The sequence below is a fragment of the Carettochelys insculpta genome, chromosome 32 (genome assembly GCF_033958435.1).
Source record: "Carettochelys insculpta isolate YL-2023 chromosome 32, ASM3395843v1, whole genome shotgun sequence".
NCBI classification, from domain to species: domain Eukaryota; kingdom Metazoa; phylum Chordata; order Testudines; family Carettochelyidae; genus Carettochelys; species Carettochelys insculpta.
The window spans coordinates 1117123-1132600 of NC_134168.1; the positions used below are offsets into that span (position 1 = coordinate 1117123).

Consider the following 15478-nt stretch of genomic DNA (forward strand, 5'->3'; position numbering starts at 1 on the left):
ATAGGAAAAAAAATTGAAGTAGGCCATGATATTTGTTAAGAACCACTGTTCCAAAATGGAGTCTGGTAAGCCCCCCAACGCCCCAGCCCAGCCATCTGGGGAGGGCATCCCAGCTGGTGTAAATAGCTCCCTAGGCAGTCTCATTTCAGGAAGGGACCCTGTGGGGAGGGTCGTTGGGCATCTGTCACAATTTTTTCTCTATCTTCTGCTTTGATCCTGCATTGCCCACTTGCTTTGATTCTGTAGAGATAACATGAATGATCACATCCCTACGAAGATTACGTCAGGACGCCACACGAGACATCACTGCTGTACACATCAGCATATTGCAGACGAGATATCACTTTATACATCGATGTTGGGGACTGCACTCTTCAAAGGACTTGTTGTTTGTAGATAAAATGTTCTGTACACTGCGTGAGGAAACTCTTTGTAACTCCCAGATTGTCTGTCCATTCACATGGATTTCCCATTGATTGCTCATTAATTATGCTTATTTCCTTACTGTCTGCTCCTATCCTTTCCTCTGCCTATCATATCTCTATAGAACCAATCCCAACTTGATGCCTGTCAGTGCATTCTGAAACTCAGCCAAGTTCAGAATCACTCCACCAGCTGGTTGTAATAAACCTTTGTTGCTTCACATATAGTATCCAGACTTTATTCCACCACATTATCTGTAATTTACCGCAAATGTCATCTAAAACCCCAGGAAGCAGTAGGAGTGTTGGCAATGTGCTAGACAACATTGACCTCCCCTCAACCGCAAATTCTCACATTCACACCAGTCAGTTCCCAGGGGCGCTGGATGAGAGTTTCAACCTGTGCAGATATCCTACATACAACATGCACCAAAAGACTCAAGAGGATGTCATTTGCATGAGAGTCCATCCAGATGCCCTTTATCATGTAGCATATATGTGAGAGATGTTATATTTTAACACATTAATTCTTCCCTGTGATAATCATGTGTTAACTGACAGCCCTGGGTAAAATCCTTTTGTAGAAGAAAGGCTACATGACTGAACGCCCAGGTGAGCTGGGGTGGGGTGAAACCTGACCCGACCCCTGATGCAGGGGGCTGTGAGCCTGGCCCTGGCATGACATAGGGGTAGAGCTTTCCCCAGCCTCAGATCTGGTGGTGGCAAGTAAGTGGCAGGAGGGCCAGGGCCAGGCCACAGCACTGGGCTTAGCCCCAGGATGATATAGGAGGCCCATCCCCAACTCCTGGAGATGGGCAGCCACAGATTCAGGATGCAGGAACTTGAAAGAAAGAAAGAAAGAAAGGAAGGAAGGTCAATAAGGTGTAGTGCTGTCCTTAAGCACTCAAATGGGCCACGTCAAAGAAACTATACCAGTTCATCTGAAAGGCTCCAGAAAAGAGCAACAAGAATGATCAAAGGTTGAGAGAACATGACCTATGAAGAAAGGCTGAAAGAAGTGGGCTTGTTTACTTTGGAAAAATATTGAGGGGGGACATGGTAGTGGTTTTCAGGTATCTAAAAGGGTGTCAGAAGGAGGAGGGAGAAAACTTGTTCTTTTTGGCCTCTGAGGATAGAATAAGAGGCAATGGGCTTAAACTGCAGCAAGGGAGGTTTAGGTTGGACATTAGGAAAAAGATTCTAACTGTCAGGGTGGTCAAACACTGGACTAAATTGCCAAGGGAGGTTGTGGAATCTCTATCTCTGGAGCTATTTAAAACAGGTTAGATAAATGTCCGTCAGAGTTGGTCTAGACAGTACTTGGTCCTAACATGAGGACAGGGGGCTGGACTCGATGACCTCTCAAGGTCCCTTCCAGTCCAAGTATTCTGTGATTCTATAATTATATATCTACTTGGCTGCATGCAAGAATTGTCCCTTTATCTTCTATAACTGTTTCCAAAAGAAACCAGTTTCAGAATACCTTTTCTTAGAGACTCTTTTACCTCCTTGTTTCTCAGGCAGTAGATAAGAGGGTTCATCATGGGAGTCAGGACTGTGTAGAAGACGGAGAATATTTTGTGTAGGACCTTGGGAGTGTTGGTTGTTGGAACCACATAGACAACAATCACGGTCCCGTAGTAAACTGTAAGGACAATGAGGTGAGAGGAGCATGTGGAAAAGGCCTTTTGCCTCCCAGTAGAGGATGAGATTTTCAGGATGGTGGTGATGATACAGATGTAGGATGTCAGGGTCAGTCGCAAAGGCACAAGTGTCCCTAAGGTAGCAATACTAAAACTAAACAGTAGTAGAATGTGGGTATCATCACAGGACAGCTTTATCAGTGGTGAAAAGTCACAAAAGAAATGGTCAATTTCATTGGAGTCACAGAACCTTAACTGGAACGTGTAAATGTTTACCATGGTGCAGAGGAGAAAGCTGCTTATCCAGCACCCTGCCAGAAGCTGGCAGCAAACCCGGCCATTCATCAGAGTAGCGTAACGGAGTGGGTGGCATATTGCTAAATACCGATCATAGGACATTGCCGCGAGCAGCAGAGATTCTGCAGCTATCAGGATCCCAAAGAAATATAATTGCACAATACAGCCCTTAACAGAGACAGTTCTGTCCCCGGTCAGGAGACTGGCCAGCAGCCTGGGCAGAAAGGTAGAAATGTAGCAGATCTCCAGGAATGACAAGTTCCCCAGTAAGTAGTACATGGGAGTGTGAAGATGCTGATCACACACAACTAGCGCAATGATGAGGATGTTCCCAGCCACAGTCACAAAGTAGATCACTAGAAAAAGCAGGAAGAGAAGGGGCTGGAGCTCAGGGCCATTCCCAAATCCTAAGAGGACAAATTCCGCAATAGGTGTTTGATTTCTTCCTTCTGCTTTCCCCATAGAATGTATCTGGGGAAAAAAAGAAGAAAAAGACCCTATAATTATTGATGAAGTGGATAGTTGCAGATTCTCTTCTGGGTTGCACAGATAGAAACCTGGAGTAGGTCACTTCGTGTCACTGCATCCCTCCACTTCTTTAAAAAAAAGAAGGAAGAAGGAAGGCTCATGTTAAAAGCCAATATAGGTGAAAGAAGAACATAAATCTCCTACGGAATTACAAAAAGGACCCATCTGACTCCCTTAGATTCGCTTGGACTTGAAATGGAGACTTCTAGCCCCAGATTTGGAAATATTTTCATGTTCATTTTATAGCCACTTAAGATCTTGAACATATGCAGGTGAATCATCTATTAGAAACAATAAAAAGTGCAGCATTTGATGGAAACAGGCAAGGAGAAAAAAATCCCCTTTAAACACAAACAACAGGCTGCTTGGTGATCTTAGTTACAGCCTGATAAATTGCATACAGCTCCTTCGATTTATAAAAATGCAGTTGACCTGGGATCCAACCACGTAATAAGAAAGGTAAGTAAAACAAACATGAAAATTCCTCAAGAGAGAAATAAGAGGGTCCTATTTATCCATAAGGGAGAAAGTGCCTTGAGAAAAATGAAGAGAAAAAATAGAGGAAATAGGGAGAGATAAATAGGAGATAAAATACAGAGACTGAGGGGGTGAGAGAGAGAGAGAGAGAGAGAGAGAGAGAGAGAGAGAGAGAGAGAGAGAGATTACTATTTCTGCAAACACTATGAACAACAAAACAGATATCTGTTTAAAGAGAAGTATCCAATCTCCATTGTTAAAGCAAAGATATCAGAACCAGTAAGTCTGAAATCTCCTCTGTGCTTTTTCCCTTATGCACTTCTCAATAAGTCCTTATCGTCTGATCTCGACAACCACTGACTTATAATACAGCCATGCAAGTATAGCTTAACCGGAAGCAGCAGTGGAGCCCTGAGACAGGAGAAAGATAACGTTATGGCAGAAGAAAAGGAATCAAGAAGAACACACACACAGAGGAGAGTTTAGTGATTTTGTTTGAAACATATTAGAGGCAATGGAAAACTTGTGGTGAAGAATGAAACGCACAGACAAAAATAAACCGGATTGGTTCAGGGAGGATACCATTGACCACTGTTGGAAGAAAAGGCACTGGGCCAGATGGACCTTTGCACTGGACCAATGTGGCTGAACTGATGTTCTAAATCTGAGGCCATATTGGTGCCAGGTTGCTGTTGGGGTTCTCCCTGGAACTGGGGTTCCACTCATGCTGTAACACCCTCAGCTGGGCTCCCTCTCCCATTGTGCTGCCATGGGGAAGTGCAGACCCAATCTGGGTCAAACACTTCCACTTGCATTTGCTCAGGCAGGGGCTCACCCAGATGAGGTTACTCACCAATTTGCTGAGCAGATCCGGAGTAAACCAAGAATGGGGAAGCTCCAGCCGCTGCCTAGGAATGGTGACTACACCGCCCGGACATTCTCAAAGCATCGACCCATAGGAACCTTGTCCCTCCTTCCATGTGGAGAGGAATAGCCCCTCCTAAGTAACCAAGCTAGGATTCTGCCCTATATATTACATTTAAAATCACAGTGCTTTAGGTTGTAATACAAACATATTTATTACCTACAAAAGGTTGCTTTTCTGGGATAGCAAACAGATCTAAGTAGGTTAACTGTCCAATCCACAAAGGCACAGCGAGCGTAACGCTCTGGTTAGATGGCTTATGAATTAGCAGGTTCTCACCCTGACTCAGGGTACCCAGAAACTGGCAGAATCACAAGCCATGAGGTGCCGTAACCTCGCAGCTTGGGTTTCTCAGGTTTCTGTAGACAGATTAGTACCCCTTTAGCCCAGGTCCAGCCCTTCCCCTAGTTAAATCTTTTGTTGCAGCTTTTTCCATAAGTCTTCTTGTGTGGACAGTGAAGAGGAACTAAGGAGATGAGTCCCTCCCTTCATAGCTTTAGGGCAGGGCAGGGGCGCTTTGTTCCCAGCCTTGGTTATCAGACGAGTGCGTGGAAAAACACCAGTTTCCTAACACAATACCCAGAGTTCTGGGATCTCTTCACCTGCCGTTGTAGACTCATAGCAACTGCTATTTATAGGCTCTGTGGGGAGTTCTCGGGAAGGCTCATGCAGTGAGATAGAAAGCTCTCATCAGCCCATCATGCTCCCTAAAAGGTCATTATCCCGATTAGGACCTTTGTAAAGAGCTGTTCAAATTGAAGCAAATTCCCTAGTGGGTCTCGGTGGGGTAACCCTGTTAGTCTGTAGCTTCACAAGAAACAAGCCTTCCTGTAGCACTTTATAGACTAGCAGTGTTATTGATTTAGTAATGAAATTTCATGGGCAGGACCCACTTCTTCCGTTTTACAGATTTGGAACAGAATCCAGAGTTTCTATAGCAAGTGAGGAGAAGGAAGAAAGGAGGGGATGAAGGCATGGGTGAGGGGTTCACTACAGGGATCAGTGGAAGACATAAATTAAGTGAAATGGGAAGGGTCGGAAAGGTGGGGAAGTTGACCTTGTAATGCATAAGATCATTTAGTAGTAGCAGGGCAGCCATGTTAATCCATATCCACAAAAAAAAAAATGAGAAGCCCTGGTGCACCTTATACACCAAGGCCGTTTCTACACATGCCACTTTATCTGAAAGTGGCATGCTAATAAATGTCCTGAAAAATGCTAATGAGATGTGGATGTAAATTTCTGGAACCTCATTAGTGTTCTGGACTCCAAAACAGCATGTAGAGGTGCGAACCTCGGGGTATCTCCCCGATGGAAGTCCTCCTTTCACAAGCCCCTTCTTCCTGTGACTGTATGCTAATGAGGCACCAAAAACTTACATCTGTGTCTCATTAGCATTTCTGGGCCGATTATTAGCATGCCACTTTCGGAAAAAAGTGGCATGTGTAGAAATGGCCTAACAGGTTTGTTGGAGCATAACCTTTCGTGGGCAAAGACCCATGTCATCAGATCATCGAAGTCTGGGTTAACCACGAGATAAATGCATCAGACCTGTAAAGAATTCCAATTCTGATGTCTCCCACTGTAATCTCATGGTAGAACTCTTTTTTAGAGGAATGGCTACTTTCAAATCCTTTACTGAATGTTCAGGGAGGTAAAAGTGGTCCCCTACAGGCTTATGTGTCTTCCGGTTGCTGATGTCAAATTCGCATCCATCGCTCCTTTGCGCACAGACTTTCCCATTTGTCCAACACACATGGCAGAAGGGCATTGCTGGCACACGATGACAAATATCACATTAGTCAACATGCCCGTGATGGTGCTGCTGATGCGTTGAGGTCCAGTGATGGTCTCTCTTGTGTAGATATGTGGACAGAGCTGGAAGTGGGGTTTGTGGCAGGGACAGGTTCCTGGCTTACAGTTTCTGTGGTGGGGTGCGTGGCTGCTGGTGCGTATTTTCTTGCAGTTGGGCAGCTGTCGGTAGGAGAGGACAAGCCTGTCACCCGGGGCCTCTGAGAGTGAGCGATTGTGTTCCAATGTGGGGCCATGTAGATTTTCAATGATGTGCCAGAATGGTTTACGGAGAGAGATAAGGGTGACACTGTGTGGTGTTCCGTTGTTTTGCTTCTTAGGTCTACCATGAAGTTGCTGGCTTCTCGGTGCTCATCTGGCCCTGTCAATCTGCGTCTTTTCTTTCCACAGTGGGTAATTATGTCTTACAAATGCGTCATAAAAGTCCCATAAGTTTTTTTCCTTTGTCAGTAGGATTGGAGCAGATACGGTTGTGTCTGAGGGCTTGGCTGTGAACAAAGAATCGTGTGGTATGTCTTGGGTGGAAGCTGGAGGCATGTCGGTAGAATGAGCATTCAGTGGGTTTCCAGTGAAGAGTGGTATTAAGACGGCCTAAGTTGATTTGTACTGTAGTGTCCAGGAAAAGAACCTCCTGTGTGGAAGGATCAAGGCTGAGCTTGATGGTGGGGTTGTAATTATTGAAATCTCTGTAGAATTCTTCAAGGATCTCCTTACTATGGGTCCATAGAATGAGGATGGCATCAATGTAGGATAAGTAAAGGAGGGATGCTAGTGGACAGGAGCTGAGGAAATGTTGTTCTAAGTCAACCATAAAAATGTTGGCATATTATGGAATCATACAGGTGCCCATACCGTGCCGCTGACTTGGAGGTATAAATTGTCCCCAGTTCAGAAAGAGTTGTGGATAAGGACAAAATCATATAGCTCAGCCACCAGGTCAAGGGTGGCATCATTGGGAATGGTGTTCCTAACAGCTAGTAGTCTATCCTCATGTGGCATATTGGTGTGGAGAATTTCTACGTCCATGGTAGCCAGGACGACATTTTCAGGGAGATTACGGATGTTCCTGTAGTTTCCTTGGGAAGTCAATGGTGTCTCAGAAAGAGATTTGAGATGAGAGTCAACCTAACAGGATAGTCCTGCTCTAAGGCTACGTCTACACTAGCACACCATGTCAAAGTAGCCTATTTCGAAGTAAGACTATCGACATAGGCTACTTCGACACGTATCATCTACACGTCCTCTAGGGCTGGTGCCGTTGATGTTCAACATCGAAGTAGAGACAGGGAACGTCAAAAGGAGCCACCCCAGAAGGAAATGCAGAGTGTTCACACTCACAAGCACTCCCTGTCGAAATAAGGGGCCAGCAAAGCCTGCGGATGGGGTCACAGGCTGGATTAGTCCTTCTGGGGCAAGAGCAAGCAGCTCCCTTAAAGGACCACTCTCAGACACACTCGGCCTGCACAGCATGAGGTCCGCAGAGCTGACAACAAGTTGCAGACCCCGTGCATGCAGCATGGACCCCCCCCCACCTACAGCAGCAGCAGCAGCAGCAGCAGAAGCCAGAAGCCCTGGGCTAAGGGCTGCTGCACACGGTGACCATAGAGTCCCACAGGGGCTGGAGAGAGCGTCTCTCAACCCCTCAGCTGATGACCGGCATGGAGGATCCCACTATTTCGACGTAGATGGGACATGAATCGTCTACACATGCCATACTTTGATGCTGAACATTGAAGTAGGGTGCTATTCCCATCTTCAGATGGGAATAGCAATTTTGATGTCTCACCGCCTAACGTCGATTTCACCGTCGAAATAGTGCATGGCGCATGTAGACGCAACGCGTGCTATTTTGACGTTGTGCCGGCTACTTTGAAGTAGCTGGCTAGTGTAGACACACCCTAGGAGTGCCAATACTGGAGATAATAGGATGTCAGGGGGTTCCAGGTGTGTGGATCTTGGGAAACAGAATATTCCTGGCTGTAGCCCTATGAGCATGTCTGGGTGGATTTGGTCCCAAACTGAAGCAGGGACTTTGTTGAGTGATGGAGTCATTTCTTTTGGTATATTTTTCTGGCAGAAAGCAGCAGAACTGCATTCATCCACCTTTTTTTCTGGCACCATTTTTAAAAGGCGCTGTGTCCCTGCTTTTGGGGGAAAGAGCAGGACTTGATTTAATTGGCTTAGTGGTCAGCCAGACCTTTAAATCAATTACATTGACTCCTGATCTTTCAGGCTCCTGTGGCTGCACGTGGGTGGAGTCACGCAGACAATGAAGCTTCAGGAGCACTTTATGCTCCTTTGGAAATGGTAGGCCTGGGTTCATGTGTCTGCCATCTGGGAAGGGTTAAGCCCCAGCGTGGGTTGAAGCCATGGGAGATAAGCAGGAGGTTAAGTCTGGGGTGGATTAGGGCTACGGGAAAGGAGCGGGGGTTTGAGTTGAGCTGGGGCCGTACCAGTGTGTGGGGGAGTTTGAGCTGGGGGGAGGTTGTGGGTTAAGCCGGGGCTGGATGGGTCACACAGTGAATTGAGCTGGGGCACAGAGGAGTTGAGCCAGGACTGTGAGGACACACAGGGGATTGAGCTGGGGCTATGCAACCCTGCAGGGGAAGGGACTGTTGGGGGGCAAGGGCCATGCAGCCATGAAAGGGGTTCAGGCAGAGCATGGGAGGTTGACCCAGTGCTGTGTGGCCAGGCGGAGGGTTGAGCTGGGGCATGGCAGTTGAGTCAGGGCTGTGCAGCCACACAAGAGACTGAGCCAGGGCGGTGGGAGGGTTGAGCAGGGGCGTGGGGCTGTAGTGGGGGGATGTTGAGCAGGTGGGTGCTGGGGCTTGAGTTCTGGGACCTTTTTATATTGAATAAAAACATTGTATTAATGAATATGCTGGAGTGTTTACCTAGCACCCCTTTTGGTGGTCATCATTTCCATAGAAGCTTGAAGCAGGGGCTGGAAAAGATGACCTCCTGAGGTCCCTTCCAGCCCTAAGATTCTATGATTCTATGAATTCACTGATGAGTCACTCTATGCGTGTACATTTCCATAGCTACTTTACATATATTCATTCCTACTCAATATAAAATTATTGAGTGTCAAACGAAGGAATGAGGAACAGGTCGGACTCCACTGGAAGTCAACAATTCTCCATCTTTTGAGCTCACACATGTCCTAGGCTTGGTATTTCTCACTGTGTGCGTTGGGAAATGTGCCAGAACTGCCAAATTGCCTTTCACTTTTTAATCAGCATTTAGACAATAGCAAAAGCATCTGGATTCATGTCACTAAAATCCCAGGGGGATATTTTAATGGACTCTAGACTTTGTTGTATGTCATATATCCCTAGGGGATAGATGGTTTGCAATTAAGGACTTTGGGTATGAATTAACAGCAACATCAATTATGTCAGGTCCCCTGAAATACTGTTGCAGTGAGTTTTCAGTGGAATGGACCAAGCTGTTCCCTGGTGTAACCCCCTCTTTGCAGTGTGGTGACACCAGGGCTGGGCCTGACCCAATGTGTTCAGTAAAATCTTATGTCTGACTTTATGCTGCTGTTTTTTATCGTTCCATGTTGATGTGCTGAGGTACCTCTGGTCCTTCCAGGAATGATGATGTGCACACAGTAATGAGCTATGTGCATGAGGATCTTTGGGAAGCAAAACACTCACCTCATCCTAATTTCCTGCTACAAGAGTCTGCTTAAACAAGAGGAGCACAAAGAACTCCCAACCCCAAACCTTCCCATCGGTCGGACTGGCTGGGGAGCCTACACCAGGTGGCCATGTGTCCCCAGCAGGAGGAAGGTTGGCATGAAGGTGTTCCACTTGCAGGGGTGAACCAAGCCCAGCCCACCAGAGGGGTGCAGCCGCTTAAGTAGTGGGGTGACTGAGGGGCTCTCTGTGGCACCCTGCCCTGCCACCACTGAAATAATGGAACTAAATTCACTTGGTTTAATGGCCAGATTTTTGCAACAGCATCACACTGTTGACTCATATTTAGCTTGTGGTCCACTATAACCCCTACATCCCTTTCTGCCACACTCCTTCCTCGACAGTCACTTCCTATTCTGGATGTGTGAAACTGATTGTTCCTTCCTAAGTGGAGCACTTTGCCTTTGTCTTTATTAAACTTCATCCTGTTTATCTCAGACCATTTCTCCAATTTATCCAGATCATTTTGAATTATGACCCTATCCTCCAAAGCAGTTGCAACCCTTCCCAGCTTGGTATCATTTGCAAACTTAATAAGCGTACTTTCTATGCCAATATCTAAATCGCGGATGAAGATATTGAACAGAACTGGTCCCAACACAGACCCCTGTGGAACCCCACTTCTTATACCTTTCCAGCAGGACTGAGAATTGAGAATTTTCTCTCTTTATTTTTTTGAAATTGTGCTTCAGGGTGATGCCTGCAGTATGGTGAGACACCAAAAGGTCATATGAGCTGCGTGTACATGTGCACGCTACTTCGAAGTAGCGGCACCAACTTCGACATTAGGCGGCGAGACGTCGAAGTCGCTAACCTCATGAGGAGATAGGAATAGCGCCCTACTTCGACGTTCAACGTCGAAGTAGGGACCGTGTAGACGATCCGCGTCCCGCAACGTTGAAATTGCTGGGTCCTCCATGGCGGCCATCAGCTGGGGGGTTGAGAGATGCTCTCTCTCCAGCCCCTGCGGGGCTCTATGGTCACCGTGGGCAGCAGCCCTTAGCCCAGGGCTTCTGGCTGCTTCTGCGGCAGCTGGGGATCTATGCTGCAGGCACAGGGTCTGCAACCAGTTGTCGGCTCTGTGGATCTTGTGTTGTTTAGTGCAACTGTGTCTGGGAGGGGCCCTTTAAGGGAGCGGCTTGCTGTTGAGTCTGCCCTGTGACCCTGTCTGCAGCTGTGCCTGGCATCCCTATTTCGATGTGTGCTACTTTGACGTGTAGACGTTCCCTCGCTGCGCCTATTTCGATGTTGGGCTGAGCAACGTCGAAGTTGAACATCGACGTTGCTGGCCCTGGAGGACGTGTAGACGTTATTCATCAAAATAGACTATTTCGATGTCGCAACATCGAAATAAACTATTTCGATGTTGGCTGCACGTGTAGACGTAGCCATGGTGAGCTAAAACACAGCTGTATAGGAATGAGAATTGGGGTTAAAGGATAGCTTTCTGTCAGCGGCAGCAGGAGGGTGGAGTGGGACAACGGATGCCGAACAAGTTGCAAGAGGAGCAGGGGAAAGAGAATTTGTTGGCAAAACACAAAGCCCAAAATTTGAAGGAAGAACAAAAGCATCAAGGAGACTGAGTGAGATTTTAATTCTTTAATTCATATTTTGTTCAGAGTTTGGTAAAAAAAAAAATTATGTGGATAGCACATTTCTCTCTTGGCAAGGGAGGCCCATGTGACACTGTTACTGTGATTTGTAAGGTCACCTAGTGACTCTGAGTGGTCACTTACCATTCACTTGAATTTATTCATGGCTCTTGGTTTTCATCAGAGCGAGAAATTGGTTTTTATAGGCTTTGAACAGTTTGGTCATCAACCTTCTCTTGACATTGTATGTATCCACATTGGTAGCAGAGTTGATTTAGATACAGTTGTTTTAATGTTCCCTGGACCCTAACGAGATGTACAAATGGGCAGGAAATTTCACACGGCAAGACGCTTAGGATGTGGCTACACAGCAAAGTTATAGCTTTGTGAGCATCTACACAACACAACTGCTCATTTGAAATCATTTGAAAATAGAGGGCATCTCATTTCGAAATTGGCAACTGTAGGGTGCGAGAAGAGTTTGTAATGGTCTCATGAGAGCAGATCGACCCCTCTGTGAATCCTCAGGAGACTCTAAACAGACCAGTCTGTGCAAGGTGAAAGCTGCAAACTAACTGCCATGGGAACAGATGCAGAACAAGCCGCGCTTGCCAAGATTTCAAGGCTACGCTGACAGTAGGCCACAAGAGATAGTGATAAGAAATGCATAGGCAGTTTTAGGCAATTTTGTGTTAATAAGCTCAGCTTTATCAGCTAGTGTTAGGAGGCCTGTTACAGAGCCTCTGCCCAAGCGAAGCTCTGGCGCGTTGGGTTTTCCCCCACGGGTGACTGCGGCGTCTCCAGGGCTCCCGCCGCGGGTGTCACGCGCTTTCAATAAACCAAATATAGCACTCGCCTTCTGGGTGCAGCCTCATCTCTGGGGAACCCGAGCCTGGTTGGCTACAGCAACTCTCATTGTACATAGAATAGGTATTTCAAAATAGATGCAGTGTAGTCTGGAAATACAGCCTATTTTGAAAGGTGTGTCCAATGCTTCTATTTCACAATAGGCTCTAGTGTGTGTGTAGACGCTCTATTTCAAAATAGCTTAGAATATTTTTAAATGCATTTTGCATGTGGCTGCGCTATTTTGAAATAGCTATTCCAAAAAATCTCTTCTGGAACAGCTTATTTTGAAATAATGCAGCCCTGTAGACATAACCTCTGCAATTGGCCACATATTTATTTACCCATCTACAGATCTACATACATTGATACCCCATCCAAGCGCTCCACTCCCTTACATTGCAAAATATTTCACCTTACTTTTGAGAGGCTCAGGATATTACAGAGGGTCCTAAGCAGCGGAGAGTGAATGTCACTGACTTCACATGGAGTAGAAGATCCCAGATCACCACCAAAGAATTTAAGCTCCTTTGTGAATTTGGACTCTAACTTTCACGTATGCATGCCTGAAGGAGAGTGCTTTAGTGAAATGTGTTTTGGGGAAAAAAAAACCCAATTTTTATGCGGAATGTATCTTACAGTATCAAGTATTGTAGAAAGAAATTTATGTTAAATACATTTAAATCAATTTTGGGTCAAGTAGCATAGGAACAGAAAGAAAGAAAAAAGAAAGAAAGAAAGAGCAAACCTATTACTAAAGACTAAATTGTCAAATATCTCAGAATAAATGTCAGTTTCTCCTTGTTTTACTAAATGCTAAAATGTTTCCCGGAAATTTCTATGTTGGATTCTGAAAGCAACCAGTTTGAAAATAGCTTTCCTTAGAGATTCTTTGACTTCCTTGTTTCTTAGGCAGTAGATGACAGGGTTGATCAAGGGAGTCATGATTACATAGAAGACAGAGAATATTTTGTGTAGGACCTTGGGCGTGTTGGCAGCTGGAACCACATAGACGCTGATCACGCACACATAGAAAACGGTCAGCACAATGAGGTGAGAGGAGCAGGTGGAAAAAGCCTTTCTCCTCCCGGTGGTGGATGGGATTCTCAGGACAGTGCTGATGATACAAATGTAGGATGTCAGGGTCAGCAGACAGGGCACAAATGCCCCTATGGCAGCAACAACAGATGACACAAGTTCCACAGTACGGGTGTCCTCACAGGACAGCTTTATCAGGGGTGAATAATCACAAAAGAAATGGTCAATTTCTTGGGAACCACAGAACTTTAATTGCCACAAGAAACTATTTGCTATCATGCAGCCCACAAAGCCGCTTATCCAGGACCCCGCCACTAGCTGGCCACAAACCCGGCCATTCATCAGAGCAGTGTAATGAAGTGGATGGCATATCGCTAAATACCGGTCATAAGACATGGCTGCAAGCAGAAGAGCTTCGGAATATGACAAGGCACCAAAGATAAACAGCTGAAAAATACAATCCTTAACAGAAATGGATCTGTCTGTAGTCAGGAGGATGGCCAGAAGGTTGGGTAGGAAATTGGAGGTGTAACAGATCTCCAAGAATGACAAGTTCACAAGTAAGTAGTACATGGGCGTGTGAAGGTGCTGATCACTCACAACTAGCGCAATGATGAGGCCATTCCCAGACACCGTTGCAATGTAGATGACAAGAAACAGCAGGAAAAGAAGGGGCTGCAGCTCAGGGCCATTCCCAAATCCCAGGATGATGAATTCCTCAATGGGCGTTTGATTTCTTCCTTCTGCTTTCTCCATAGTAGGTATCTGGAAGAAGGAAACCATCAACTACTGATGGAGTGAACCCAGTCAGGCTGTGCTGTCAGTTACACTGGCAGAAACCTCAAACCACAACATCTCTCCACTACAAAAATGGAATTGACAACAATCAAAGGAAGACTCATATCACTGAGAGATTGTGCTTCCAATATAGTTCGACCAAGAGCATGGAATAACACTGAATTACACAAATCTCCCTTCTCGCTCCCTCAACCTTTCCCAAACTTGAAATATAGTGGTGAGGCTGGGATTTTGACATGTTTTTCTGACATCTGTGTCATCGTGAGAAACACAGAAGACATCTCTAAAAATCATCTGATTGGAAATGGGAGATATTCAGAGTTCAAACATGGGTAAGCTAGGAGGGAATTAGAAAGAGGTAGGTCATATTACCATTATATCTCCAAATCTGGAAGAGAGAAGAAAATCAGTGAATGGGCAATGAAAGATATTTTGGGTTTATTTTCCATTCTGGGTGGATATACACACATGAGCTCTGATCGAGCTTGGGGGCAGAAAATTAGCCCGGAGAACACGGAAGCACAAGCAGCAAATATTTGTGTCCCTATATAGGTTGTCACAGACAAATAGGCTCAGGTAACTTTCTATGCTGCCAAGGCTACAATTTTTATCTCAAGTCCCTGCCTCTGAGTCAGCTGGAGCAGAGAATTTCAGGGCCTAGGTCAAGTATCGACATCCCCATGTGACATACCCCAAAACACACAAGAGTCTGTGGTTTGAAAGTCTATCAAGTTGTCCTCCACTACTTTCAATATAGTTGAGAGATTTTGTCTCAAGAAGATATAAAAGGGGCATATTTATTAAAAAGGAGGAATGTGCCTTGAGAAAAATGAAAGAAAAAAAAAGCTAGAGAAAAGAGGAAGAGAGAAATAGGCACAAGATCCATTTTGAAATCCATTTTCAAGCACTTGGAAGAGGGGAAAGTGACGAAGAGAAGTCAACATGGATTCACCAAGGGCAAGTCTTGCCTGACCAATCTGATTAGCTTCTACGATGAGGTAACTGGCCTGTGAACATTGGGAAGTCAATGGATGTGAAAGACCTTGAGTTTAGCAAAGGTTTTGAGACAGTGTCCCATAACATATTTCCCCTTAAATTAAGGAAGTATGGATTGGATAAATGGACTGTAAGGTGAATAGAAAGCTGGCTAGATGGTCACTCCCAATGGGCAGTGATCAATGGCTCTATTTCTGGTTGGCAGTCAGTTTCAAGTGGAGCTCCTGAAGGATTATTTCTATGGGTGGTATTGTTCAACATCTTTATTAATGACCTGTATGAGGGAATGTATTGCACCCTTTGCAAATTTCTGGATGACTCTAAGCTAAGGGGAGAAATAGATATGTTGGAGGGTAAGGACAGGGTCCAGAGTGACCTAGATAAATTAGAGGACTGGGCC

General features: G+C 45.6%; 2 protein-coding genes across 2 annotated transcripts; both read right to left on the reverse strand.

Moving 5' to 3' along the window:
• Positions 1-1861: 1861 nt before the first annotated feature.
• On the reverse strand, positions 1862-2824 carry LOC142004494 (olfactory receptor 5V1-like). The gene has a single exon (XM_074982137.1). It carries the CDS (start codon positions 2822-2824, stop codon positions 1862-1864), a length of 963 nt encoding a protein of 320 aa, XP_074838238.1.
• A 10238-nt stretch (positions 2825-13062) lies between these two features.
• On the reverse strand, positions 13063-14067 carry LOC142004495 (olfactory receptor 6F1-like). The gene has a single exon (XM_074982138.1). It carries the CDS (start codon positions 14065-14067, stop codon positions 13063-13065), a length of 1005 nt encoding a protein of 334 aa, XP_074838239.1.
• Positions 14068-15478: the final 1411 nt, after the last annotated feature.